Raw genomic sequence first — 25,644 nt, 5'->3', positions numbered from 1 at the left:
ATCACTCTTTTTTACTTAGCTGTGTCTTAAGCAGTAATATCTGTGAAGACATAATTTGGTTTGCTAGTAATTTTTGATATTATAAATTAAATTACATATCTATTAAAGCTATACATTCATGCACCACTTAAAATCATTCCACATATACTAGTGTGTGCCCTACACTTTGGTGAAGACATTTCACTTAAAGGGAAGAAAAGGTTGTTATATAATTTATAAACATTCTCATATGCTGACAGAGGTCTGTATTCTGTCATCATTAGTTAAGGAGTAAGGATAAAATTGAGTTTCAGGGACACATTTGGATAGCTAAAAGATTTCTTCAATCACACATCTTTTGGCTCACAATAACATCATTTTAGTTTTTTTCTCCTTTTCTTTTTTATTATATCCTTTCCTACATTCCTTCTCCTCTCTTTTCTTTTTAAAAGGCAGATTAGGGGCTTCCCTGGTGGCGCAGTGGTTGAGAGTCCGCCTGCCGATGCAGGGGACACGGGTTCGTGCCCCGGTCCGGGAAGATCCCACATGACGCGGAGCGGCTGGGCCCGTGAGCCATGGCCGCTGAGCCTGCGCGTCCGGAGCCTGTGCTCCGCAACGGTAGAGGCCACAACAGTGAGAGGCCTGTGTCCCGCAAAAAAAAAAAAAAGGCAGATTAGTTGATGATGCTAATTTACCAGGGCCTGACAAAAAGAGAGACTATGAACACTGTGAAATGAAAAATATAATTATGTGTGCTTATGCACTTTTCTTTCTTTAGACTTGCAAGAGGTTAAGAGCCTCTTAACTTTCATTTTATAAGGGAAGAAATTAAAACCCAGAGAGAAGCTGAGCTTCCCTAAGTCCCGCAGTTAGTGTTAGCTATAGTCACGAGCAGCAGTTATAGCTTGGCCGACAAGGCCCAGGTCAAGCTGTGAAAGGGCAGCATGTTGAAGCACTGCTCATGGTTTGTCACCAGTGGTGGATGAGGGCTTCATTGCTAGAATCAGAATCTCTGAGAGTTGAAGATGATGTTAGAAAGCCTGTGGAGTTGTGGGCAATCAGCTAAGGACCGTCTAAGTAGGAGCAGTGGACGTAGCCTTGACATGGTTTCCCCTGGCCCGGCGCGGGCTGTGGTGATACAATTGTCTGAAATTCTGGGCAACGCCACTGAGTTGTTGGACTGGCCTAGGAGTGCTTCCCACCATAGAGCCTCATCGTTTGGATATAACCTTAACTGTAATCAGACCACATTGTTCCCCTGCTTCAAACCTTCCAGGGGCCCCACTGCTGCACTCTAAATCCAACTGCTCACACTGGCTGCACAGCTTTGTCACATCTGGTCCCACCCTGCTCTCAGACCTCATCCTGTCCATCTTCTCCACAGTCCCTGGGTTCCAGCCCCACCTTGAACACACTGTCCCTCACTGTGCCTTGGGACTGTGTATTTACTCTTCTTTGCCTAGAATTCTCTTTTCCCAGACATATGCATGAATAAATTCTTACTTGTCCTTCAGATCTCTTTAACTGTCACTTTATCAGAAAGCTTTCTTTAGCCTCCCGACCTTAAGAACAGTGCAGTCCATCAGACCCCATCACCACCTGCCCCCGCCAGTTCTCTACATTGACACCTTTACTTGCTGGTATTCTTCTGGTTAATTTGTCTCTTTGTTTACTGTCTGTTTCTCCAGCTTGAATGCAGTAGCCCTGAGAAGAAGGATTTGGTTTGTCTTATTCACTGCTAACCCCAGCTCCGAGTTAGGTACCTGGCTCAGCGTAGGTATTCAATGAATATGTGTTAAATGAGGAAATAAACAGATTAGGGCGAGGCCTGGTAGTTTCAGGGCCAGAAGGAGGCCCGACTCTCTCCAGACAGTGCTGTTGCCCATCACAGCCCAGAATTTGTGTTTGGCTTACCTCCTCACGTGATTTCACAGGGAGCTTTGGGAGGTTACATAGAGCTTTTGGTATTCGTGGATTCTAATTCTTAGAACAAACTAAATGTGCTATTTTGAAAGTCATAGAAATAGGTAGGCTGTGTAAATAAATGCAAAGCCATGAGTGCCTATTTTACTCCAAAATGTTAACAGTAAAATCCCAGTGTAGAAGAGAATGATGGGGTTGCAGAAAGCCCTGGACTTAGACCCTGCTTTGTGTCCTGGCTGTGCCCCTCACTAGCTCTGGAATGTGACAGGTCAAAGGGGAGTGCAGGGCTGATAATTTCCAGGAGCCCCGTCTTTCCCCTGTGTGTGCCTGAGAAGCCATCTCTTTAGGAAAGGCACCCAGAGTTCTCTATAGGTTTCAATAACCCTATTTTTAATTTTATTTAAGCATCAGGTTAACCAATCCACAGTGTTCTTTGTTCTGTGACCCACTAGGTGAAGGGTGATGGTAGGTAAATAACTAGCAAAAAAGAGTGGACATGGGGCTGCGGATGGGGGAGGGACCACTAAACTATGCTGCTAGCAGTGAGGAGTGGCCCTGGCCTGATGCTGGGCCCTAGGTGGCCCCAAAACGAGCATCCAGCAAGCATCGTCTAGACTGACAGCGTGTACCACAATCTAGAGGCAGGGGGACCCTGTGGACCTGCCAACTTATTTTCCAATTCAGGATTTCTAGAGAGAAAAATCAGGGGAAGGAGCTCAGCAGGTGGGCTGAGGCCAAGGTGTGGACACCAGCAGCCTGTCCTTTGCGGCTCCCAGCACCAGGCCACAGGGCTGGGCTCCTGCCTTAGGCAATAGCCTCAGTAATTGTGGACTGCAGCACCCGGGTTCTTCCAGGGCACAAGGACAGTGTTTTTTCTTGGATTATCCCTGGGTATATCCTAAATTCCCGTAAGAGGCAGATCAAAGGAAAATCTGTGAAGCCTTGAACTGTGATTACATTTAACATAATCTTTTCTTCTTGCAGCTTTGAATAGTGTTGCTGGTGAGAGACCACTGCAGCTCTCAAGCTGCTAAAAGCACAGAGGTTTTGTTCATAAAAACCCACAGTAGGACCATTAAGTTAGCGATTGTCTTCCCACTTGCCACCTTGCTTTTATAAAACAGAAAGGAGCTATTTTTTAGAACAAATCAGCAGTTAGAAAGGCAAGTGTTCCTTTTTTACAAACAGCTGCAGTAACATGCCAGATTTTCCTCACTGGTGTTAATTAATTGAACAGATTTTGGAATGTGTCGTCTTGCATTATATTCATTAATGGTCCTCTGGCTTCCTCTTAGAGGAAAAGAGGATTTGTTTGAGCTCCTAGTAGCTTTTGCTGCCATATAATTACTTTGGTTAAATGTTCTAAGGAAGTTAGGCAACTAATGCTGCCTGGATCCAGGGATTCAGAGGTAGAATGTAGGGTTGATCACCCTGTTTTCTTTTCCCGCATGTGTGCTATTTGGGTTTTTTTTCATAGTTCATGTCCATCATCATCACTGTTCCCTCTGAACCTTCCTTCAGTGCAGGAACGTATTTGTATCCGTTGACTGGGTGTGAAGGCCTGGCTGGGGCAGCCGGCTGTCCTGTCAGCTGTCACTTGCATCCAGCTCTCCTCCTTCCACAGCCCCGCTGGCCTGCGCAGCACTGAGGGCCCAGGAGAAACCCTCATTCCTGCCCCAGCACCTTCCCAACTCACAGCTCCTCTTGGGGCCACGATCAGAGACTTGCCCCTCACTACTGCCAAGCTCAAAAGAACAGGAGGGAGATGGAGTGAGAGGGTGATATAATTGACTTTAAAGAAGATCCAGATGCAGGGGCCCTCGTATGGTCATCAACAAGATTTAGATTTACGTTCGGAAATGGGATTAATTTGTTACTAAATTGACAGAATGAAGATTCTCTTTTAACTTTCAGCTGACAGTGCAGCCTCATAGCAATAATACTCCTTGGAAAGGAAATTCAACCCCTCCTCCTGTCGAGAGCCAGGCTGCCCTGGGCTTCAGGCCTCCCTGCCCTGGTGCGATGCCTGGTTGCAGCCCAGCGAGCTGGACAAGCCCTCTCTGGCGGACAACACCAGGCTTCCCACATGTGCTGTCTGTTCGCTGTGCAGAAACACACCCAGCAAAACAAAGCTGCTAGCGGGGAAAACTATTCCTTTGAAATGTGATTGGCACGTGTCAGAGTCTGAACATTAAGATTTCAGCTGCCTTTCCCCTAGAGAGTTTTTATAGAGTTTTACAGAGGTTTTATATGCCATCCACAGCTCCTACCATCTTTAGTATATCTGAAAATACTGTGGAAGGTGTTTGACCTAAAAGATGGTTTGCTTGGTACCTAACTGGTATTTTATAAGGAGGCAGAGATTTCCCCAGATCGCAGTACTATCTGGAAATGAGGACTATAGTTTAAAAGGTCTGTTTGCAGGAGGGAAGTTTACACAGAGCAGGGAGCCTCAAATGCTACTTGTGAGATTGAGTCCCACCTAATACAGTGATACTTTCTGGTACATTCAAGGCTACAAAGTTCGGTTAGCAACTTGATCCCATTTCTAGAATCTTCTATTAAAAATAGAATACTGAAAAGAACAGTGAGAAAAGAGCATGAATGTTTGTTATTCTTCAGAGGCATGCAAAGCATCATCCTTTTTGTGTAACAGGGTCAGTGCCCGTGATGCAGTGGGGTCTGACCTGTATTCCTTCTCCTATTACATGAAATTGATGCTCCCTGGAGAGATTGGAAAATTAAAAGAATTGGTAATGTACTTCCTATATGAATTTGAGGGAGTGGAATTATTTTGCTTGAAGAAGGTTGGGTATTTGAAAGACTCTCACTTATTTCCTGTAGCACAGCATATGACCAAAGGCACTGCAAGTGGAGCAGAGGGGTTTAGTGGGGTGAGCCCCGAGGACACAGGGAGGGACTTTGTGCACAGCCCAGAACAGGTGCACAGGGAACGTTGTGGACTGAGCGACTGAATTCATGACACATGTAAAGGAAGAGCATTCTGACACTGCAGGATTTTAATCATCAGAATAGTTATAGGAAGAGGTTGGGTGATCCTTCGTAACCTTTCAAATGCAAGAAAACGGGGAAGAGGAAAAGGGAGGAGCAGCTTAAATGGAAGTCGTCTCTTTCCATGCCTTTCAAGTCTCCCAATTTGTTTCCTGATGAACTAATACTTAGATGCTGGCCTCTTTCCCTCTCTTTCCTTGACTTATTCTCTTTAGTCTACTTTAAAGTTTTTTTTTTTGTTTTTGTTTTTGTTTTTGTTTTTTTGCGGTACGCGGGCCTCTCACTGCTTTGGCCTCTCCCGTTGCGGAGCACAGGCTCCAGACACGCAGGCTCAGCGGCCATGGCTCACGGGCCCAGCTGCTCCGCGGCACGTGGGATCTTCCCGGACCGGGGCACGAACCTGTGTCCCCTGCATCGGCAGGCGGACTCTCAACCACTGCGCCACCAGGGAAGCCCTAAAGTTTTATTGTAGGAAAATTAGGAACAGTAAGTTAAGGCAGATATTAGATGTAGAATAAAGAATGTAAAATCTTAAACATGTAAATCAAGGGCTCAAATGAAATGGAATCCTAATAAGCTTTATTTTGCAATCACACCTAAAGCACCATGAAGAAGAAATACAAGCATCTGAAGACAGATTGATACTGGATTCTAGGCAGATACTTTGGGTGCCTTAGGATTCTTTGACTTTGTAACTTTGACATGCATGTTTTCATGAAAGTAAAGGTTATTGAAGATCATTTGTTCCTTTTTATTTTTAAAAATCTTGTCTTCTTCAATAGTTTTTCACAGTTTGAGCCTTGAGATGTTAGTGTCTTGAAGGAGATGATTGGATAGTATTATTTCTTCATAGGTCATGTGTTTGAAAGTGAGAAAGTTTTTGAAATTAAGTGTATCCATCCTATGTTTTATTGATAAACACAAGTTTCTGGGAGCTGTTGCCTCCATTAATCTTTATTACGTTAGGGATTAGAACTATATAGACCAGCGATTATGTTGCAAAAAATTAATGCAAAATTAAAATAGCTGTTTCCTGCCCACAGATGATGAGGACGGTATGGACTGCACGGACAGTGAGAGGCGGCCGCATTTCCCTCAGTTTTCCTACTCTGCAAGCGGACGAGAATAAGTCTCTTCTGCTACTTCACTGTCATCTTAGATTTATTACTGAAAATGATTCCTGGACATCACAGCAGTCCTAGCTCTTACAAATGCAGGAGCACCTTCAGACATCCCAGACCAGTCCAAGGTCTTCACCCCTCGCCGCCTTTCACCCACATGAGAACACACATATATGCAGACATACTCGACTTTTGTTTTTGCATGAAATTGTATCTCAGTCTAAGGTCTCATGCTGTTGCTGCTACTGTCTTACTATTATAGCAACTTTAAGAGGTAATTTTACAATCTTTGGAAGTCATGAGCCCACCATTGTTCATTTGTGCACCAACTGTCATCTTTTGATCTTTTAATTTTTGTTTTTCCCTAACAGTGAAGGCTAAATGATTCTAGGTATATTTTTTAACTTTCTAGATGATAAATCAAAAACTAATTAGACTAAGAAGATTTAGTTTATAATTCAGAACAAGCAATTGTGGAAGCGTGGTGATGTGCATATGCAAAATTTTAGTAAAGCATATCAGATCAGTGCGTAAAATAGGTAGGTATCAGTAAGATCCTACTGGAATTCATTAGGAAGCATTTGAGAGAAGGAATGAACAACTATTAAGATAGATATATACATTTATAAATTTAAATTCGTATTCGATACTGCAGAGGAAGCCTGATATTACATGTGGATGTCCAGATTTCACAGGCAGTTGTTGGCAAAGGAACATTGTTCGACCAAGGAAGGAAGCATATGCACAGCAGAGTAGGTCACTTAAAGGGTCTATGATATGATTTGCACCAGAGAGCGTTTTATTTCCCCTGTTCTTGGAAACCTTTTTCCCTTCTTGATATTATCACCTCTGATGGCTGAAGAATGTAGACAGGTGTAATGATCCTGCTTTTCACCAAAATTTGTACACCAAGGTAAACAGGTGTTTGCCTTATTTGTTTTAATTTTTTACTTTCAGTTCTACGTGAATTAGCTTTTTCTCGGATGTTAAAACTTTGAATGTCCTTTTATGATTTTGTTTATGTTGCAGTAGTATTTATTTTTTAGTGATGAGAATTGTATGTCATGTTAGCAAATGCAGCTCCAACTTAACATAAAACAGACTTAACTGCAGTTTCTTTTGACCCATGTGCAAGGAATGTACACGCCGATGAGAATCATGCACTTTTTCTCCTGTGTAAAAACAAAATTTTGATGAGGCTCTGAAATTGTACATATAGATTAGAATTTGGCTTTGGGAGAAGAGATGCTGTCATTTAACCCCTTGGTGCTAAAAATGAGAAATCCCCAACTATCCATGCCAAGGGGTTGAAACAAATGGGTGTTATATTTGCTCTTTTGAGAATTGAAATATTATGACAGCCTGGCAACATAATGTAATGAAGAAAATTGAGACCTGGATGATAAGAAATGAACTTTACTTGGCAAAATGAACACATCTCAAGTATTTACGAAGTGGGCAGTAAAGGATAAGGACCTGGTGTGTTTATTCTGATCATGGTACATTTATCACTGAATTAAGCCATCAGGGAAAAAACAAAACAAAAAAGAACACCTCCAACTTTTCTTTTTCTGTATATACTCATGTCCTCAAATTCCGACACTTCTCACTGAAAGGGGACATGTATGCAAACCTCATCTTTCTCTTTCATTAATGATGATCTTCAGATTAAACCCTTTGGTGCTAGGAGCTGACATTTTCCAAAGCAGCCTATGAAGTCCAGGGGGCTCCTGACTCCGTGGAGCCATCGTGGAGATGTATTTTAGTTAAACTATCTGACAGCTCCCAAATGGAAGACTGCAGCATGACGTAGTGTTATGATTGCATTGTATGAAAGAGCAAGTGACTTTCTAAGTAGGATGAATCATATTCATATGCAGATGTCTTAGCCTCTTGACGCTGGAAGTGTGGGTTTACAGATATGAAACCACTGCTGGCAGTGGGTGGACCACTGGGACTGACAGGGGGTTAAAGGGCATTTTACTAAGGCAGCTAAGACATATTCAGACATAGATTTTGTCCTAATTTTTCATATTTCTACCTGAGTGAAGTTCATCCTTAGTACTAAGTAGGAAGTTACAGTAAAATGGTAGTTCATTCTTACTTACACATACAGCTCAACTTTTTTTTTTTCACTTGGAATTATGTTGAATGTTTCACTTTGACAAGAAAGTAGACTAGAAGGTATGTCCTGTAAGTTGTCTTGCATCCATTATATAAAAAGGAACAGGTGAGAGGAAGAGAGGAAAGCTGAGACTGGCTGGTGTTCAGAGCATTCATTTCTTCAGAGGGAAAGTACACCATACACTAAGCACACAGATAGTTTTGGGGTTCCCCCCCCAAATCTTAAGGTGATTTCCATGACCTCGGCCAAGGACACTTCCTAAGGATTAATGACAGCGTTGACTGTGCCTCAGGCTGGCCACTCTGCACAGCTGGCTCTCTGTCCCCAGCTGGTGCCCGGGGCTTAGTCCCGTATCCCCTCCGAGATTCTGTTAGCGTCACACAGGGTGTGTTGTTGGCTTTGATTTTTAAGAATCCCTTACTTTCACTCCCTGATCTCAGTCAGCTGGCATGGAAAAACAATAGAAAAACAGAAATGTGTGTAGAAGGAGATTCTAAAACTTCCCTCATGTCTGCCCATAGCTGAAGTTTCGGATTCTGGTGGACGGAAAGGCCTGGCCCTGGAGTCACTCTGTCAGAATAGCAGAAGTTCAGGCTTTGCAGACTCCTTCCTGTACCAACTTCCTTGAAGTCTGCCTCTTGCCATGATGCAGCCATCTTGGAGGAAATTGGCCGTCTCTGCTTGGACCTTTGGCAGGGCTGCTCACAGCTTTGCTTTCCACACTAACTACATAGCATTATTCCAGTGTTTTCCATTTCCCATACCTGATTTCCAGCTTCTTAAAGCTGACTGTTCTTGCAAGGGCCACTTGCTTCTCTTAGAGTACAAAGTAAGGGCCTTCCTTACTAACTGCAGGGTCTTTCTATTACACCTCAGCGTACACACTTTGCTGCTACTGTTTGTACTGTGTCTACAGTAGAACTCCCTTATCTTGCTCCTGGTACTGCATTACAGGCAAGCATGAAATGTAAAGTATTTATTTAAATAAGAAGAAAACCTCTAAATTGGTAATTGAATTACCTCCCTGTAGCTTTATAGTTTGTGACATTTCTTGACCTTGCTAGTTCTTTCATTAGATCCGCGCAAGATCTAGTCATCTGGTTAAGGATTTCAAGCAGACGCAACTATGAACCCAAGAAACTGTATTACTATTACTGTTGGTCATACTAAAACTGTTTATTTCCTTAAGTATATGACCCACAAGGATGTGAAATAACTACAAGAAACTGTTTTTGTACACTGTACATCCTTAGTATTTTTACACGTATATGATAGGGATGCACATTATTTTCCTTCGTACAGACAGCTTAAATAAAGCACTATGTCAATCTGCTACTTCTCTGTTTATTGTTGTTGGATGTGGTTCCGTAATCTCAGAAAATTAAATATTATTCTTTTCTAAAAAAAGATGAATAGCGTCACCTGGTATTAACCCATTCTATATAAAGTGTGACAGGAAAGTATGTACATTTCTTGTAGCTCAAAACACACACAGGATTTATTTTATTCAATAAAATGGCAGTAATGCGACTGTACAAACTTTGATGAAGGGCTGCTTCCAAAGGGGGGATGCTGACTTCTCAACAATGGGCTTAGGAGAGATCTGTGAAGCTGGAGATAGAATAGGTATTTTTTGAGATTTGTTAAGCCCCTAGTAGTCCTCCCACCAGGCGGTTTGGACCCAGAATTCTTAAGGAATGTAGCTCGTCAGTAATGTCTTCCTGATAATGTGTTGCGCTGCATACTTCCTTTCTTAGAGTATATTTTTAAAACGTCGTGGCAAATTAACCAACTGAAACGTGGGTCATAGATGGGTAGGATGGTTGGACTACAGTCTGATTTACCTAGGGTCATTTTTCTGATTTTACCTCATAAACCTAAATGCTATTGGAGAAGCTTGGCTTTGCTCTGTGACTAAGCCAGATAGAGGAATGGCTTTGGGACCAAAGTTGGTCAAGCATGTTATGTGTATGTCACACAGCCAAACTGGAGGGCATTCTTACATGTGCTCTTCTCTCAAAACCACTGGGGTGGACAGATCCAGGAGGCTAACATAAAGTGACCTCTATAATTCTTTAAAGGTGCTATTTTTAGAATATTGTGTAATTTATTTCCTGTTCCTGAAACAGAATTAGGGACAATTAATATATCTTATGTGACAACCTTTATGTCTGGCACACTTGATGAAATCAAAAAAACTTCTGAATCTGAATAGAAGTTCTATTCTTTCAGGCTTGAACCTTGTCCATGCTCGAGAGACTCAATGGTCTTAGCGGGTGTATCATCCCACCTCCTCCAGAGCCCTAATCCACATCCTTCTGAGAGGCCATGAAGAGGATGTGATGTGATGTGATGATGATGACAGATCCGTGCCAGGGAGAACAGCCTGAGGTCAGGGACTTGTCCCGACTGCAGCCTTGCCCTTAGTGTTCCATTGTCATCCTCAAGGACAACACAACACTTTCAGCGCCCATTTTTATTACTTTAAAGCACTTGAGGGCTTCATTGTGAATAGTAGAAATACTATGTTAAACTAAAATGATGATCTGTGTACAGATGTTTGATAGAAGTAAATTTTGTAATTTCACTGAGTACATTTTTAGCCTCCTCTCAATTACTGCATATTGAAGAAGAAACATGACACCACCAAGCCAAAGATGCTTTTTGTCTGTTTTTGTTGTTAACAGAGTGGAGAGGATAATGCCTAGTGCTTCCTGGTGTCTTCTGACTGTGCACAAATTAGCAGGATGATAAATAATGGAGTCTTATGGGATGTTGATTAAAAGCAAATAAAGTTGAAGGATAATATATATAGATCTCTCCAAGAGGGAAAGAAACATGAATGGCAGGAAAAAAGGTTTGGTCCTTAATACCCTTTAGCCTAGTTAAAATATGTGCCTTTTTTTGGTGTGTTTTTTTTTCATCACTACAAGATAAAAAGGAAACATTTCAAGTCTTCAAAAAATTCATTTATTGAAATTCACATGTGTAACAAAGCATACAAATGAGCAGATATAAAAACATAATAACTTCGAGCCTTTTCTGAAAACATACACCAGGAGGTCTCCTTGTCTAGTGTCAGACTTCAGCTCCAGCCCATCCATCCTGCAGGGACCGCTTGGCAACGAATGTGGCGGTGATGACGCAGCCCGCCGCAGTCTAAGGTGGGGTCCACTGGGAAGGTCGCGGTGCATTGTGGCATATTACGTATAAATCAGATGAATGTAAATATCTCTTTGTAAATCATTTATTTCACTGTTTCATCCAGGTCAGCAATCAGATTGTGGCATGCTGGGTAACTGGAAAAAATGATAATAAAAAGTAAGTTTAAATAGATCATGTTCTTCAATGTGATTTGTCTTCTCACTGGTTTAGTTACCTCTTTCTAAGTTTTTGTAAAAAATTCTTATGCAAAAATTATAGAAATTGTATGTAACCAACTGTATGAAAAGTTTGTAGGAATATAAGGTGAACTCTTTTAATGCTTTAAATCTGAAGACACGCTATATTCCAGACCTCTGCATGTCTCTTAAATAAGGGTGGTCTGATGACAGGACACAGCTAAAGAGCCATCTCTTCCCCCATGGACAGGAGAAAGGAGACACTGATTCGTGCCAGAATCTGTTTACTGAAAATTGCTCAGACATTACAGTGAGTAAAACTGGACAAAAAGACAGGATGTAGATAGACCAAGTGTCCCTAAGAAATTCCTGGTGAAATGATAACAAGCTAACACCTCCAAATGTTTAGATGCAGACAGTGTGTTTTAACATATATAAAGGCATTTTCACATGGAAACCACCTACCACATGCTGGAAGAGGGAATTTAGTGTATGTCCTCTCCTAGTTTTAAACAGGAATAAATGTTTCAAAACTAGCTCATGAAAATTGGGTTGAAGGAGTCGCAAGTTAGGAAAGTACTGCTGCCTGCCCTAGCGGATGTCGGATGTGGCTGTTCAAATTAGTTTAACCCACGTCAGGAAGTGGTGTCAGAAACCACTGGAAATAGTTACATTGCACAGGACATTTCTCGAGTACCTACTGTGTCCTGTGTGGGAAGATGACTCAGACACGGTCTTTGCCCTCCAGGAGTGTGAAGTCACCAGGATGGTAGAGACTAGATAGAGGGCTAGGATGATAACTACCGAATCCCAGTTCTCACTTCAAGAGATGAATTGGAATGTAATGCAGGGACACGGGCCCCATCTGGTCTCTGTTTGGCTGGGTGAGAATCATCTTCAAGAGAAACAAGTGGGCTCTGCACTCCCCAACAGAGATTTCCTGAATTAGAGAGGGCTCTTGTCTACCCAACTTAAGCCACGATTACTTGTGGAGGATTTCCAAGACAGGACGAGTGATCAGCGTTTCCAAGATCAGAGTTTGCACAAGAAAAATATGAAAATTAGCCTGTTATCTTTTTTAAAAAATGAGAAAACGTTTACATTTCAAGTAGATTTCCCAGCGTATGTGAGACACTCATGACTTTTTAGTGAGCAGTTCTGTGGGTTTCGACACAGGGCAATTAGAGTATCGTGTGCAGCCCTGCTCTCAGACAGTGGGGGGCCCCGGACGTGGTGAGGAAGTGAGTGGTGTCTGTGTGCATCTCTTTGGGGGTTTGGGAGGTGGATGGACCCTCCTTCGTGGCGCCCATGGGGCTCCTGGAGCATCACAAGGAAGCCAGGGAGCCCCAGGGCCCTGCCGCTGCAGAAAGGGCGCCCCTGTCTTCAGAGGCTGCCGCCAGCTCCATTTGCCCATCAAACACAGGATCTCCAAGAGCTGATTTGCCTTCCGGTCCTGACTGAACGGATCCAGTGAATGACTGGCTTGAATGACCCTCCTGTCCCACAGACAGGCAGGCTGCCTGCCCACCGGGTGCTCTGGAAATGGTGGCTTACTTTCTAACTTTAGAGATTCGAGGGCGTCTTTGAATACGAGAATAAGCATAAACTGCAATAGGCACGTTTTCAAAAAAAAAAAAAAATTCGACCTTGAGGTAGAAAAGACACATACCTGTAACACGCACAACACAGAACAGTAAAGACCTGAAGTAGAAGGGAAATGTATTGTGGGAATTTTTTAAAACCAAGCTCCAGGAAACGGGCAGTTCTCGCATGAGTCTTCGCGGTTCCCGCCAGGAACTGCCCACCGCCTGGCCCATTCCCTGCTGGCACTTGCCCAGGGGTCAGCCCTCATTTCTCTCCTGGGCTCCATCGGTTTTCTCTTTCATTTGGTTTTGGTGCAAAGCCCTGCATTCCTCCTCATAGTACTTACTGTTCGCTGCCCGAGCCGTTGTGAGCATTCAGCAAATGGGACTGAATGAATCATGTACCCTGTTATGTCACTGTCTTCCTGCTAAATAGCTCTCAGTGTCACCCTTGGATGTCTGGATGTTTAGTAGAGAATGTTTCTCGGTTCTTCCCCTTAGGCAGGGAGCATGTCCAGAGAGACAGAATCTTTAGTTACTGCCAAAATCTGGCTCGTCTGCCATCACTTCTGAGGGACATGAGCCATGCCTATTTCCAGAAAGCTGGTTCACTGCCCACACCGCTGTGGACACCGTGAGGTCGGGCTGTAAGGGAGACAAGGGTGTGTGTGCCGATGGGACACAGCCAGTGTGAACCGTGGCTTGAGCCCTCAGCCACCATGTTCCCGTCCCTGGACCATCACACTTGTCACCGAGGCCCCTCGCTGTGGCCCCCCTGGGTGGTGTGGCCACATCTGCAGTTGTCGTGGCTGCCCTCCAGATTGAGGAGGGCTGACAGCACCCTGGCAGCTGCTCTTCTGCAGCGCTGTCCACAGATGATATAAATGCTCCCCAACTGCAAGCCCGCTATCAGTGACCCGTTTTCTTTGTTCTCGTTTTAAACCCTAACAGAGCCTTCTCTCCACAAACCCTGACTTGTGTGTCTAATTTCTTTCCGAAGTTTAAATTCAAAGTTTAAAAAACGAGTCTCTCTGGGTGACCTGAATTGTTCCCCAAGCAGCCACACTGTGGGGTCCAGCTGAACCTTCTCTGCAGCTTCGTTCCCAAGCCCGCAGCCCAGGGACGTCACGGCACCAGCTAGGCCCTATGCATACGGATGCTCACGGTTCAGCCTGCCCCTTGTTTCCACCATGTGTCTCTTCTCTGTGCATCTCCACTGGCCTCTTAGCAGCCCCTCCCAATGGAATATCCCTCCTTCTTGCTTTTTCCCTTGCTCATTTGTACGTTTTCCGTCTCTGTGTGGCCAGGTTAAAAAAAAAAAAAAAAAAAAAAAAAATGGACCTGTTCCTCATGCCTCTGGCAGAAAAGCATCTATTTTTAACTCAAGAAAGAAGGTAGAATCCCTCCCCCAACCTCTATCTGGGGCATTTCAAAGCTTGGCCTCAGCTGACAGAGCTCCAGGGAAGCCCCCAGTACCCTCCTCCATGTGTCCCCACTTTGGGAGCCAGGCCACTGCTCTGCGGCTTTCTCAGCTGGGGCCCAGCTCCAGGCTGCTGCCCCGGGAGAGAGGGAACTCCCTCCCCCTTCCATGCAGCCCATGGCCCAGGGAATGAATACCAGTCTCTCTGGAAGTTCATTTCCCTGCCCATTCATTTCCCAGCTTTAGTCACTCCACTCCTCTGGGCCTGATTTTTCCATCTGTGCAAAATGGATGCTAAATGATTTCTCCAAGTGGCCCTTTCAAGCCTTCAGCAATCACAGTGCTACCCTGCTAGACGGTCATCTCTTCTGGGCCCTAGTAATGCAGAGAGCTCCGTTTTAAAAGGAAGCTCGTTCTATTACTATTTTTTTTTTTAACCAGAAATTGAGCGATGCGGAAGCGAAGAACTTACCTGAAGTGGTCCAGAACTGAGATTTGAACCCAGGCAGTTTGACCTCAAAGTCCAGGCTCTTTTTAATGCTATTCCAACCAGCTTAGTGAAAGAGCAACCACGTTTGATATTTCTGGGATTAAGGAGGAATCAAATATATCAGGCAGCCCGGAATAAATCAGCCATGTGACCTATGGGTGGTCACCAATTTGTCCTCACCAGTCCCCTGCAGCACTTTGTGGAAACGTGGCCTCAGACATGACCACTGACCTGTAAGCAGGCAGTTCTCCACCCAGCACGGGGCTCAAGGTCGCGAACTGCAGGTCAGGAGAGGCCTGCCTCTGCCCCACACAAGTCACTGGAGCTCTCGCTAAGCTGCGTACCCCTCCGGCCAGCACAGCTGCCAAACGGGCAGGAGTTCATGGCAAGGTCACCACAGGTCCTCGATTTATTCTTCCCTCCCGGCTGCCTGGCTGGGTCTCTGACAATGAAAGCTCTGTGGCAGGCAGAGTTCAGGCTTCATTTTCCCTGGACTCTGGGGCCTGGCTTTGCTGCCTCTGGGCTCCAAAATCAGAGAAGAACTACAGAAGCCAGAAAAACGCAACGGTAAAGGCAGGACAGACTTCCTCGCAGAAAGAAAGTGTGGACAATGACACTGTAGCTTCCTGGAAAACAGCAGCTCGATCTGGACTTGGGACTTGCAATGTGGGGGGATGCAGGGAGCCCTGCGCACAGACAGGAGCGGTCAGAGGCAGAGGCCACGCGCGCCCAGGGGCGGGACTGCTGCGCCAGGTTCTCCCCAGAGCACACTCCAGCACGGGGGTTCCTTCCACAACCTTCGGGATCCCCAGCGTGTCATCTTCCAGCGTTCTTGAATCTCATGAGTCACGAGAACTTCCCCTGCACATGGGCAGGGGTCTGTGTTTTATACGCACCATGTTTCCATGGTAAATAGATTTTAAGAATTCCCAAAGGACAGACAGTGTCACCAACAGCAGAGAGTGGAGCCTCTGGCTGCCTCATGTTTGAAAGCGTTAAAAATAAAGACAACATTGACATTTGGGGTTGTAATGTGACGGAATTACAGTCTTTTAAAGGCAAGAACCACTTATCTACACTACATGTAATATTCAGTGTTTTGTTCACTTGTCTAATTGGATTAAAATATTTAGCTCCCTTTAAAATCTTGATTGTGAATTTATATTGCAAAATGTAATGTCTGACTCGGGAAGCAATAAGTGGAGCAAATGTATCTGAAGCAATGTAAAATTCAATTTATTTTCCTTCCATGAGTCTTATTCTGAAATTATTCACTCTTGGACAAAGTGAACTAACTGTTAACGAAGAGCAAGTTTGGCTTAAATGAAGCTGTATGCGCTTTTCAATATCAATTACACACAGGGCCTTTAGTTAAAAAAAGAAAAAAAGTTAAACTATGCTATTTGAGTTTGAGGAAGCTTCTCTGAGGGTCGCCAGACCCCAGGTTAGAAATGCCGCGCCAGGGGTCTTACGTCATTCTTTAACAACCCTCAGGCAGCAGGGAGTTAATGACATTTTCGCTGCATATGTTCAAGTTTATTTAAAAAAATATGCAAGTCACTTCGGTTGACAGTGTCTTGTACACAGTTTTGAAAGAATCAGGGCAAACTTTAACAGAGTCAGTTTTTATTTGAAAAATATTTTCTGGGAATGTATCAGTGTTTATTTTTGAGACTGACAATTCGGGTGAAAATCAGGATAAAAACAAAAAAACAACAATTTGGTTGAAATCAAATTGTTTGTTTTCATCTATTTAGAATTCTTTCCAAAAAATCTTGGTTCAGGAGGAGGCTTTTTAATTTATTTTATTCAGTGTATCTGCTGTTCTATTCAAGCACCATCTGTCTCACAGGTAGCTAGCTTCGTGGAAGCGCCGACGTAACTGGGTGAAGCCCTCAGGGCTCAAGGAAGGACCACCACAGACTCTGTGGACACCTCCAAGTCCCAGCTGGGCGACCCTACAGCTCAGTCTGCAGGGGCCCGCAGGAGCTGCGCGGCCCTCACTGGAGCGCACAGTTCTGAAGCCTCCCCCTACCTTTCCTTCAGGTCACAAACGGGCCTTTCCTCCCTTCGTCATCATCTGTGTCTTTGTTTCTTGTGCGTGTTTCCAGCTTTCTTCATGAATCCTTTGGTGTAACGAGGTAATCTCCATGATTTTGAACATAATCACATATGTCTGCTGGATCCATGCACAAGTTTAAATCAAATTAGAAAGTAAATTCACTGCCAAAAATGCTCAAAAGTCATAGGGCCAACTGATTAATCACCAATAAGTCGGTTTCAGATGCTGTTTTCTAAACTGTAAAAGTGATGCATCTGAAGGGACTAAAAAGGCATCCCTCCCCAGACTGAACACTGAGGACGGAATCAAACAGCCTTTTGGGACAGAGGCTATCAGAAAATGCAAATCAGCTGAAACCATATCATCACCAAATAAATGTACAAGTAAAATAATCTCGATGTAAATGACAGTCCTCCAAGCAGACAGATAATTTCCATTCTTTCCCGTCTCTCAGATGCCATTCTCCCCAAGAAAAGACTCTTAAGTTCCTCACCAACTGCTGCCACCCATCCTGGCCAGATGTTAGAGCCCCAGGCGCTGGGTCACAGACCCCTAACCCCGCTCCCAGCTGTCAGGCCTTACCAAGACTCCCCTGGGGCCCAGGTTCTGTATCCTGGACACCACCCCTCAAGTCCCCACCCCCCACAACCACAGTCACTCCCGTCCCTGAAGAGAACAGAGGAGTAAGACTGGGTTAGTGTTTTCATGTCTCTATTTCGCTACAAGAACTAACATAGCAATTCATGATGTTTCAAAAGCTGTCTCCCAGAAGTGTTTTCCCCAGGAGTGAAGCAGGAGATTCATAAAGCCAGTGTTTTTAATCAGTCCTAAACTAAGAACAAGTCAGAAGAGCAGTCTCGAACTTGGCGATCAGCAAACTGAGCCACGTCCACTGGGTCAGCCACAAGGCTGGCCCGACTCTCGCCAGGCTGGCCACCACACGACAGCAGCGTTTCGGGGAGACGGGAATTCTTATGGCCAAAGAATGTCACAGCGGCAGTTAGGACGGTGAGCGGCCCCCTCGGCCAGGCGTGTTGCTGTGCATGTTTCAGAAGTTAAGCAGAAACAATTTAGAACAATAAAGCCTCCTAAACAGGCTAGATGTTTCCTGTCAGAGGCCACTGGCCAACCCGAGCTTGTCATCTGCTTCAGGGCCCAGGGCTCAGGCACAGGAACAAATTGGAGGGATGTGACTCAGCTTCAGGGCAGCTGCCCAGGCCAGAAAATATCCATTCTCTTTTGAGAATCCAGCGGATAGAGAGTTTTAGAGTTTGACGTGCAAAATTATTATGCTTAATTCATCCAGGCTGGGAAAATGGAAGCCTTTAGCTAAAACATCCCAAAACCAGAGACAAGCCAGAGGAGTCTCTCCCCCGGAGAAGGGTGGGAGTGAAGTGGGTGTGGCCGGTGACTCTGGAACCCTCGGGAGGTAGCACCCTCCACATACCTGCCGGGGTCAAATGGCAGCCTTACTTACCTCAGGTAAGGCTCCCTGGAAACTAAACTCACAGTTCAAGTTTATTCCACGGCAGAAACAGGTCTAACGCCGCACTTGGGCGCAAAGAGTGGGCCTTTGCTTTAGAGAGTAGAGAGCTTGCCTGGGTTCCTGTCTCCTCTTTGAATGCTAGTATTTGCTACTGAAAGCCAACATTTTCTCTACCAAGCTTCTTTTGTCATGTTCACATTAAAATAATTCCAAATGCAATATCTGAATCTGAAAGATCCCTTTAGAGATGAGCCAGATGGGCCAGTATCAGAGAGCATAGGATGGTCAAATCATTTCTGTTGCTTCAGGCAAGGGAAAAAAGACCTGCTCATTTTTCTGAGAGAATTTTGAGGTTTTAGGGTTTTTTTAAAATGCATTTTACAAAAATTTTGCAATCCATTTGGCAATTACCAGGTTTTTAAAGCCCTGGAAGAGGTTTCTAAGCATTGATGATCCATGTTAAGATCTAAGTGGGCTGTCAGGTAGGCAGATGGGGAGTTAAAAGGCAAACCCCACAGGATAATGATCTGGTCCAGAATGGAGAAGAAACTACCACACGCTCAGAGCTTGTATAGAAGACTCTCCACAACCCAAGTTCTGAAGTCGTTCTCAGCTCTTGGAGGCCAGGAGCTCCACTGGTGCTGTAAGTCCCTCCAGCTGTCTGGAGACCCGATGGCCCCAACCTTTGGCTGGCACCACCCAGGGCCCCCCTCAAGGACCTGCCCAGACAGCTGAGCTCTGGTTGAGGTCTGGCCGCACAGGTACAGGATGCGGTGACTGCACACATTGGAGGAGCTGGGCGAGAGCAGTGAACATCGTTTCATGGCTGTTGGTCCCACAGGATCTCTGCCCAACCTGTGCTTCTCCCAGGACCTTCCCCAGTTTGGGGAGGAGAGGGGAAAAGAAAATCCCTGATATTTCTTTGGCCTGTAATATGCAAGACAACCAGCCATGCACCTCGCAGCTGCCCTCATTTAACACTTCCAGGGTCCCTTTGAGATAGGCTGGTATGGTACCCACTATGCAGATGTGGAAACAGGCTTAGAAGAGACTTCAATGACTTGTTCAGGGCCTAGGGACAACGATGCATTCTGGAATCATTCTCTGTTCTTTCTGCCTCCCAGCACTTTCAGAGGCTCTCAAACCCTAGTGTCTTCACTGAATTATCCAAACAGCTCATTAAAATGCAGATTCCTGGGCCCTGCTCCCAGAGATGCTATCTCGGTGTGTGTGAGAAGAAGCCCTGAAACCCATGTTCCTTTATTCATATGTTATATGATGCTTACACAAGCATCCCGGATGCCTGTGTGACTGTAGGGCGTGTCGCTTGTGCACCACCCTTCCCTGCGAGCAGCCTCAGAGGCCCTGGGAGGGGACAGTGCAGGTGTGTCTCCGTCCCCCAGCCTGAGCTCCGTGACTGGCTCCTGGCGATGCTCATTTACTATTTGTGGAACAAATGAGGACTTTTGCAGAGGGGTTTGGTGGGCTGAGTGGGAAAAATCACTCAGAGGACAGCGGCTCCTCTATACCTGTTTGGGCACATGGTCATTTTGAAAAAAGAATGAGACAATTGTCTCATCATTTTCATTTCCTGATGCATTTTTCCAATTAATCATTCCAAGCACTTCTTGCACGGCGTCCCCCGGGCACTCATGGAGCACCTCATTATCCTAACAAACTGCTCGATGGGGTAAAAAGCCCAGCCTCCCTGACAGGAAGAGAAGCAATTTAGGGAAAAAATAAAGGTTTCATTCCCTACACCAAACTTACCTGGACGCTCTTTCCCCCATTATCCCTGCTGGTGGCCCCAGACCTAACCTGAACAGGGAAAGTCTGTTAAGGAGTCAGACTTAGGCTCCATTTTCAGTGTCCCTACTTGCTAGCTGTATGCGCTTGTTTGAGCCTCAGCTTCCCCATCTGTGAGATGGGGATAATCAATCTTGCAGGCTTGTTCAAGAGTAATGAGAGTTAATGCATGTTATCTATGGAACACTGCCACACCCTCCGCCAGCACTCCAAACCCTAGCCCAATTATCAGCCAGCTGATTTAAAGCAAGACTCCTACATTCCATTCACAGGGACTCCCCTAATTGGGAGCACCTCTTTCCTCCACCAATTCAAACAGACACGTCCCCCAGGGGCAGTTCAAAGCCAACCTCCTCCAGAAAGCCTCCTGACCACTGCCTCCCGCCCTGCTCTCCCGCCTCCTGCGCTCCTCAGCGGTGGTGCCCACACGGTGCGGCTCAGCACTCTGTGTGGCTTGCTGCTTCACGGTGGGTCTGTTCTCCCGTACGAACGTTAGCTCGCTAAAGAGGGCAGGTCCAGGGCCCGCACTTCTGTATCCTCCACTGTGCCCAGCACAGTCTTCAAGATCTCCCTCCCAGCTTATTCGCTAACCAACGGGACCCCCGGGGAGTTTAGCCTGGTAAGACACAGCTCTGTAAAAGGAACAAGGGAAAGACCACGTGTACCCCGGTGCGTTCTCTGGTGGGTGAGGCGCCCTGCACAGTACCTGGGATCTCAGACGTCCCACCTCTTCAGTCAGTCTGTCTCTCCAGCAGAAGCTGGTTCTGCTTGCTGAGGAGCTGCACCAGCTGCTGGGCTGTGGCCTGGCTGTGCTTGTCTAGTTGCTTTAGCCTGGAGAAAAATCCACCGCAGAATTAGGGATGGGTTCTGAAGACTGGGGGCAGTAGGCCTCAGAGAGCAGGGGAGCAAAGACTTCAGCCCTCTCCCTGTTTTCCAGTGCTCTGTGTGTTGCAGGGAAGGTCCTGACAATGAACTACGAGCTGGGAGTCAGGTGACCCTGAAGTGAGGCCCTTGGACGGACTCCATAAGGTGAATGGAAGTGTATCAGATATGAAAGGGAATTGGGAGTCTTTTCGGTGAGCTGTCAGTTAGGGAGCACACAGATAAAACTGAATTAAAACTCAAACCTTAAACTCCCAGAGGTCAAAGATGAGGGGCTTAAATGCCTCCACTGTTCAGCTGGAAACATCTCTGGCAGACTGGAGCAGACAGCCGGTCCCGGCTGGGGAAGTGGGCGAGGGAAGGCGGAAACACTGAACTAAGGGTTTTCCATTATTAATCACTCAGTCAATCACGAGCTCCGGCATCGCTGACCAGATGTCTTTAAAGATCCTAAATTTGTCATTCTGCTGATGGGCTCTCCTCTCCAGACTTGCTAATTCTCTATTATCCTCATTTGTCCACAGACGGCTTCCTACAACCAGTAGCACACTCACCCATGGAAATGTAGGCCTTGGATTAAATTTAGACTTGAACAACTACCCAGAACTGTTCCGGAAAGAAGTTGGGTGTGTCATATGCCCTTCCTCACAATCCTCAAAAAGCACCAACAGTGAAATTAAGTTGTATTTTCACAGGAAAAGTTCAAGATGCATTTCAAACTTCAGGCTACATGTCCCGCATTGAGTCAAAAACTTCGAAGATGGTTCTGCAGACCCTGGGCTCAGCCTGCCCTCAGTTCAAGCTCTCCAGCGACCCCGTTTCTGGCAGGCTCTGAGCACAATTAAACATCTGCGAGGACAGACATTCGGGACTTACGTAGGGGTGGGCAGACTTGTTTACTAAAAGGATGCAGCACCTGGAGACAGGTAAAACTAAAACTGCACCCTGGGAAACCTAACAGTGGTCTAGTAATTTACTCACGCTCTCCTCAGGTTCCTCTGCCGGTGGCAACGCTCCCCATTTCCCAGATGGCACCTACCGCCTGCCCCGCCCCCTTCTCGAGCTCCAGTGGGTTTTGCAGGAGGTTGTTCAAGCTGCCCCAGGCACACTTACTGCACCCCAGTCTGCACCCCTATCCTCTCTGCCGAACACTCTGTGCTCCGGGTTTTCAGTCACACCTGGTTTTCTACTACCCCTCCTTCGAAGTGTCCCACATTGCAAGGGTGAGAGGCGGGAACTGGAAATACCCGACGCAGGGGTCTAGCAGGCGTGGTGCATGCTCCCCAGGTAGGAGCCCGCTCTGACCACGCCCATAGGTCTATGCCCCGCCCACTGCCCCTGCTGTTTCTGGAGAGGGCAAGGACCAAAGACAGTCCTTTTTTTTTTATACAGCAGGTTCTTATTAGTTGTCTACTTTATACCTATCAGTGTATACATGTCAATCCCAATCTCTCAATTCATCCCACCACCACCACCACCCCAGACCCGTTTTCCCCCCCTTGGTCTCCATACGTTTGTTCTCTACATCTGTATCTCTATTTCTGCCTTGCAAACCAGTTCATCTGTAGCATTTTTCTAGATTCCACATATATGCGTTATTATACAATATTTGTTTTTCTCTTTCTGACTTACTTCACTCCGTATGACAGACTCTAGGTCCATCCACCTCACTACAAATGACCCAATTTTGTTCCTTTTCATGGCTGAGTAATATTCCATTGTATATATGTACCACTTCTTCTCTATCCATTCGTCAGTCGATGGGCATTTAGGTTGCTTCCATGACCTGGCTATTGTAAATAGTGTTGCAATGAACATTGGGGTGGATGTGTCTTTTTGAATTATGGTTTTCTCAGGGTAGATGCCCAGTAGTGGGATTGCTGGGTCATATGGTAATTCTATTTTTAATTTTTAAGGACCCTCCATACTGTTCTCCATAGTGGCTGTATCAATTTACATTCCCACCAACCATGCAAGAGGGTTCCCTTTTCTCCACACCCTCTCCAGCATTTGTTGTTTGTGGATTTTCTAATGATGCCCATTCTAACTGGTGTGAGGTGATACCTCATTGTAGTTTTGGTTTGCATTTCTCTAATAATTAGTGATGTTGAGCATCTTTTCATGTGCCTCTTGGCCATCTGTATGTCTTCTTTGGAGAAATGTCTATTTAGCTCTTCTGCCCATTTTTTTTTTAACATCTTCATTGGAGTATAGTTGCTTTACAATGGTGTGTTAGTTTCTGCTTTATAACGAAGTGAATCAGCTATATGTATACATATATCCCTATATCTCCTCCCTCTTGCGTCTCCCTCCCACCCTCCCTATCCCACCCCTCTAGGTGGTCACAAAGCTCCAAGCTGATCTCCCTGTGCTATGCGGCTGCTTCCCACTAGCTACCTATTTTACGTTTGGTAGTGTATATATGTCCATGCCACTCTCTCATTTCGTCCCAGCTTCCCCTTCCCTGCCCGCCCCCCGTCATGTCCTCAAGTCCATTCCCTACGTCTGAGTCTTTATTCCTGCCAAGGAGAGTCTTATTTCCTGTGTTTGTAGCTACTTAAAACCAGGTTCAGGGTCTCCCTCGCCCCGAGCCTGGGTTGCAGTCCCGATTCCCTGGATCAGGCTGGGGCAGATCCCAACCAACAGCAAGTATCTTCCATCCAAGTGTGAGCACTTTCCTGCTTCCATACTGTATAAATTACATTACCTACCCTCCCCCCCACCCCCCCCCCCCCCACCCCCCCGCCTTGCCCCCATTGCCCTCCTTCTGATATTGGAGGAGAGAAAAAAAAGTTCCCTCTGGTGAAGCCTTGGCCATCGCAGCTTTGGGAAGCCCAATCTACCCCCACTGCCATCCATCACGCTGTTACGTGCAGCAATTGTTCGTGAGAGCACAGTCTCAAACCCACCCCAGTGGTATCAAACCGAAGTTTTCCTCCACCGAATCCTCAGCATGGAGAGGCTGGGAGAAACAATGACATCCCAGGGAGCATAGAAGCCAGGCCAGCCAGCTAGGGCCAGGGGGGCATTCTGCCCAGGCTGACCCCCTCATCTGAGCAGCGACTCTGCTGTCCAGCACTGGAGTGGGTACCTTTGAAGACACAGAGGTGTTGGGAACAGACTTTTTCCTTGAGAAGCAAACAATCTAATGCTTTGCTATTTAAATCAGACAGGCAAAAACATCCTCATTAGCAGCTGAGCTCTCTAAACCGTCAGGTGTAGGTGGCTTTCCCCTCCAGTCAAGTCTTGGGTGTGGAGAGAGCGACAGGCTAAGAGCTACTGAGGCAGTAGTAGCCCACTGACTTCAAGCTTGCTTGAAAAAATGAAACAGCAACATGAGATAAATAGGTGACACCATCGAGGCTTAAAGTCAGGAAGGCGCCAGGAGTGGTCATCCTCCACGTGCTCCCTTGCCCCGTGGATGGATCAGTGAGATAACGTTCCTGCTGACTGATGGGTTTAGTGTGTGTTTTGGGGCTCCTCGAAAGAGTGGCTGCCGGATTCAGGGCTATGGGCTGAGCCAAAGCCTGTTCTCCCAGCACAAACAGCCGGCCATGGGCTGGCCGCACCGCTCACCGCCAGAAGTGGGGTCAGTTCCTGCCTAGACCCTCCTCCAGTGGAGCCCTCAGAACCTAGATGAGGCTCAGCTGGTGGTGTTCTGCAAAATGTGGGCCTTGGAACCCTGCAGCAGATATCCAGGAGCCCAGGCCCCGCCCAGACCAGATCTATCAAGTCCCCGGGTGTGAGCCCCATATCAGCAGCAAACCAGGGTTTTCCTGCAGAAGCACCACTGATAGAAGGAGTAAGACCCTTGGGCAAGTCCTGCCTTCCCTCCAGGAGGCTGAAGCCTCACTAGCTTCACAGCTGAAGAGCCAAGGATGGCTTCACTCTGATTCAACTTGAACTCCAAGCAGTCGCTCTAAGGAGTGTTTTTTCTCCCTTTAAAAAATATGCTCCCTCCTTTTCAGAGCCAGCCTCTACTGTGTCACTTTATTGCAGCAATAAAGTCAATCACAAGTTCAGAAATGGTAAAAACAACAACAAACCCAAACTCACATTTGTTAAAAAAAAAAAAAAGCAAACAAACTACAACCCAGGTTTTACATAAAACGGACTTTGTTATGGAAATATATTTCAGTGGCAGCTCTCTCAAGGTCTATTTTGAATATTAGGAAAAGACTTTTTTTTTAATTAAAAAGTTATTTTTTGTAACAGCCTTCCCCAAACACTGTACAACTCAGCCTACGCTATTCATGAATGCTTTATTACCATCAGCTAAAAGAGATTTCTTGGGGTGTCCTATTGACACATACACCGTCTTTTATTTTCCATGGCGGTTACTGCTCTCATTTTTGTTGTGCTTCTAAGTTCAAGTCTTCAGCCAACCACAGCTGCAGCTGCCACCACTGACAAG

The 25,644-nt window shown here is 45.7% G+C and overlaps 2 protein-coding genes across 13 annotated transcripts in view; one reads left to right on the top strand and one right to left on the bottom strand.

Annotated features, from left to right (window-relative positions):
* Positions 1-11,550, top strand: part of AKT3 (AKT serine/threonine kinase 3) — a 397,034-nt gene extending 385,484 nt beyond the window's left edge. For 8 of the 9 annotated variants that reach the window (XM_059996910.1, XM_069540071.1, XM_069540070.1 and 5 more), the window contains one exon: positions 5,958-11,549. In XM_059996910.1, coding sequence (XP_059852893.1) covers positions 5,958-6,043 — 86 coding nt within the window. In that variant the 3' untranslated portion in view covers positions 6,044-11,549. Of the gene's footprint in view, positions 1-5,957 lie in introns of all 9 variants that reach the window. The other variant, XM_059996875.1, reaches the window with a different exon arrangement.
* Positions 11,301-25,644, bottom strand: part of SDCCAG8 (SHH signaling and ciliogenesis regulator SDCCAG8) — a 261,098-nt gene continuing 246,754 nt past the window's right edge. The window contains exons 17-18 of one of the 4 annotated variants that reach the window (XM_059996852.1): positions 21,055-21,179; positions 11,328-11,459 (exon numbers count right to left, since the gene is read on the bottom strand). In XM_059996852.1, the coding sequence (XP_059852835.1) occupies positions 21,080-21,179 (100 nt within the window). In that variant the 3' untranslated portion in view covers positions 11,328-11,459; positions 21,055-21,079. Of the gene's footprint in view, positions 11,460-21,054; positions 21,180-25,644 lie in introns of those variants that run through there. The other 3 variants (XM_059996857.1, XR_009516945.1, XR_009516946.1) reach the window with 3 other exon arrangements.

This window comes from Delphinus delphis, chromosome 1 (genome assembly GCF_949987515.2).
Source record: "Delphinus delphis chromosome 1, mDelDel1.2, whole genome shotgun sequence".
In the NCBI taxonomy this organism is placed as follows: domain Eukaryota; kingdom Metazoa; phylum Chordata; class Mammalia; order Artiodactyla; family Delphinidae; genus Delphinus; species Delphinus delphis.
The sequence above is the reverse complement of the archived record's forward strand: the minus strand, read 5'-3'. Positions and strand labels throughout refer to the sequence as shown.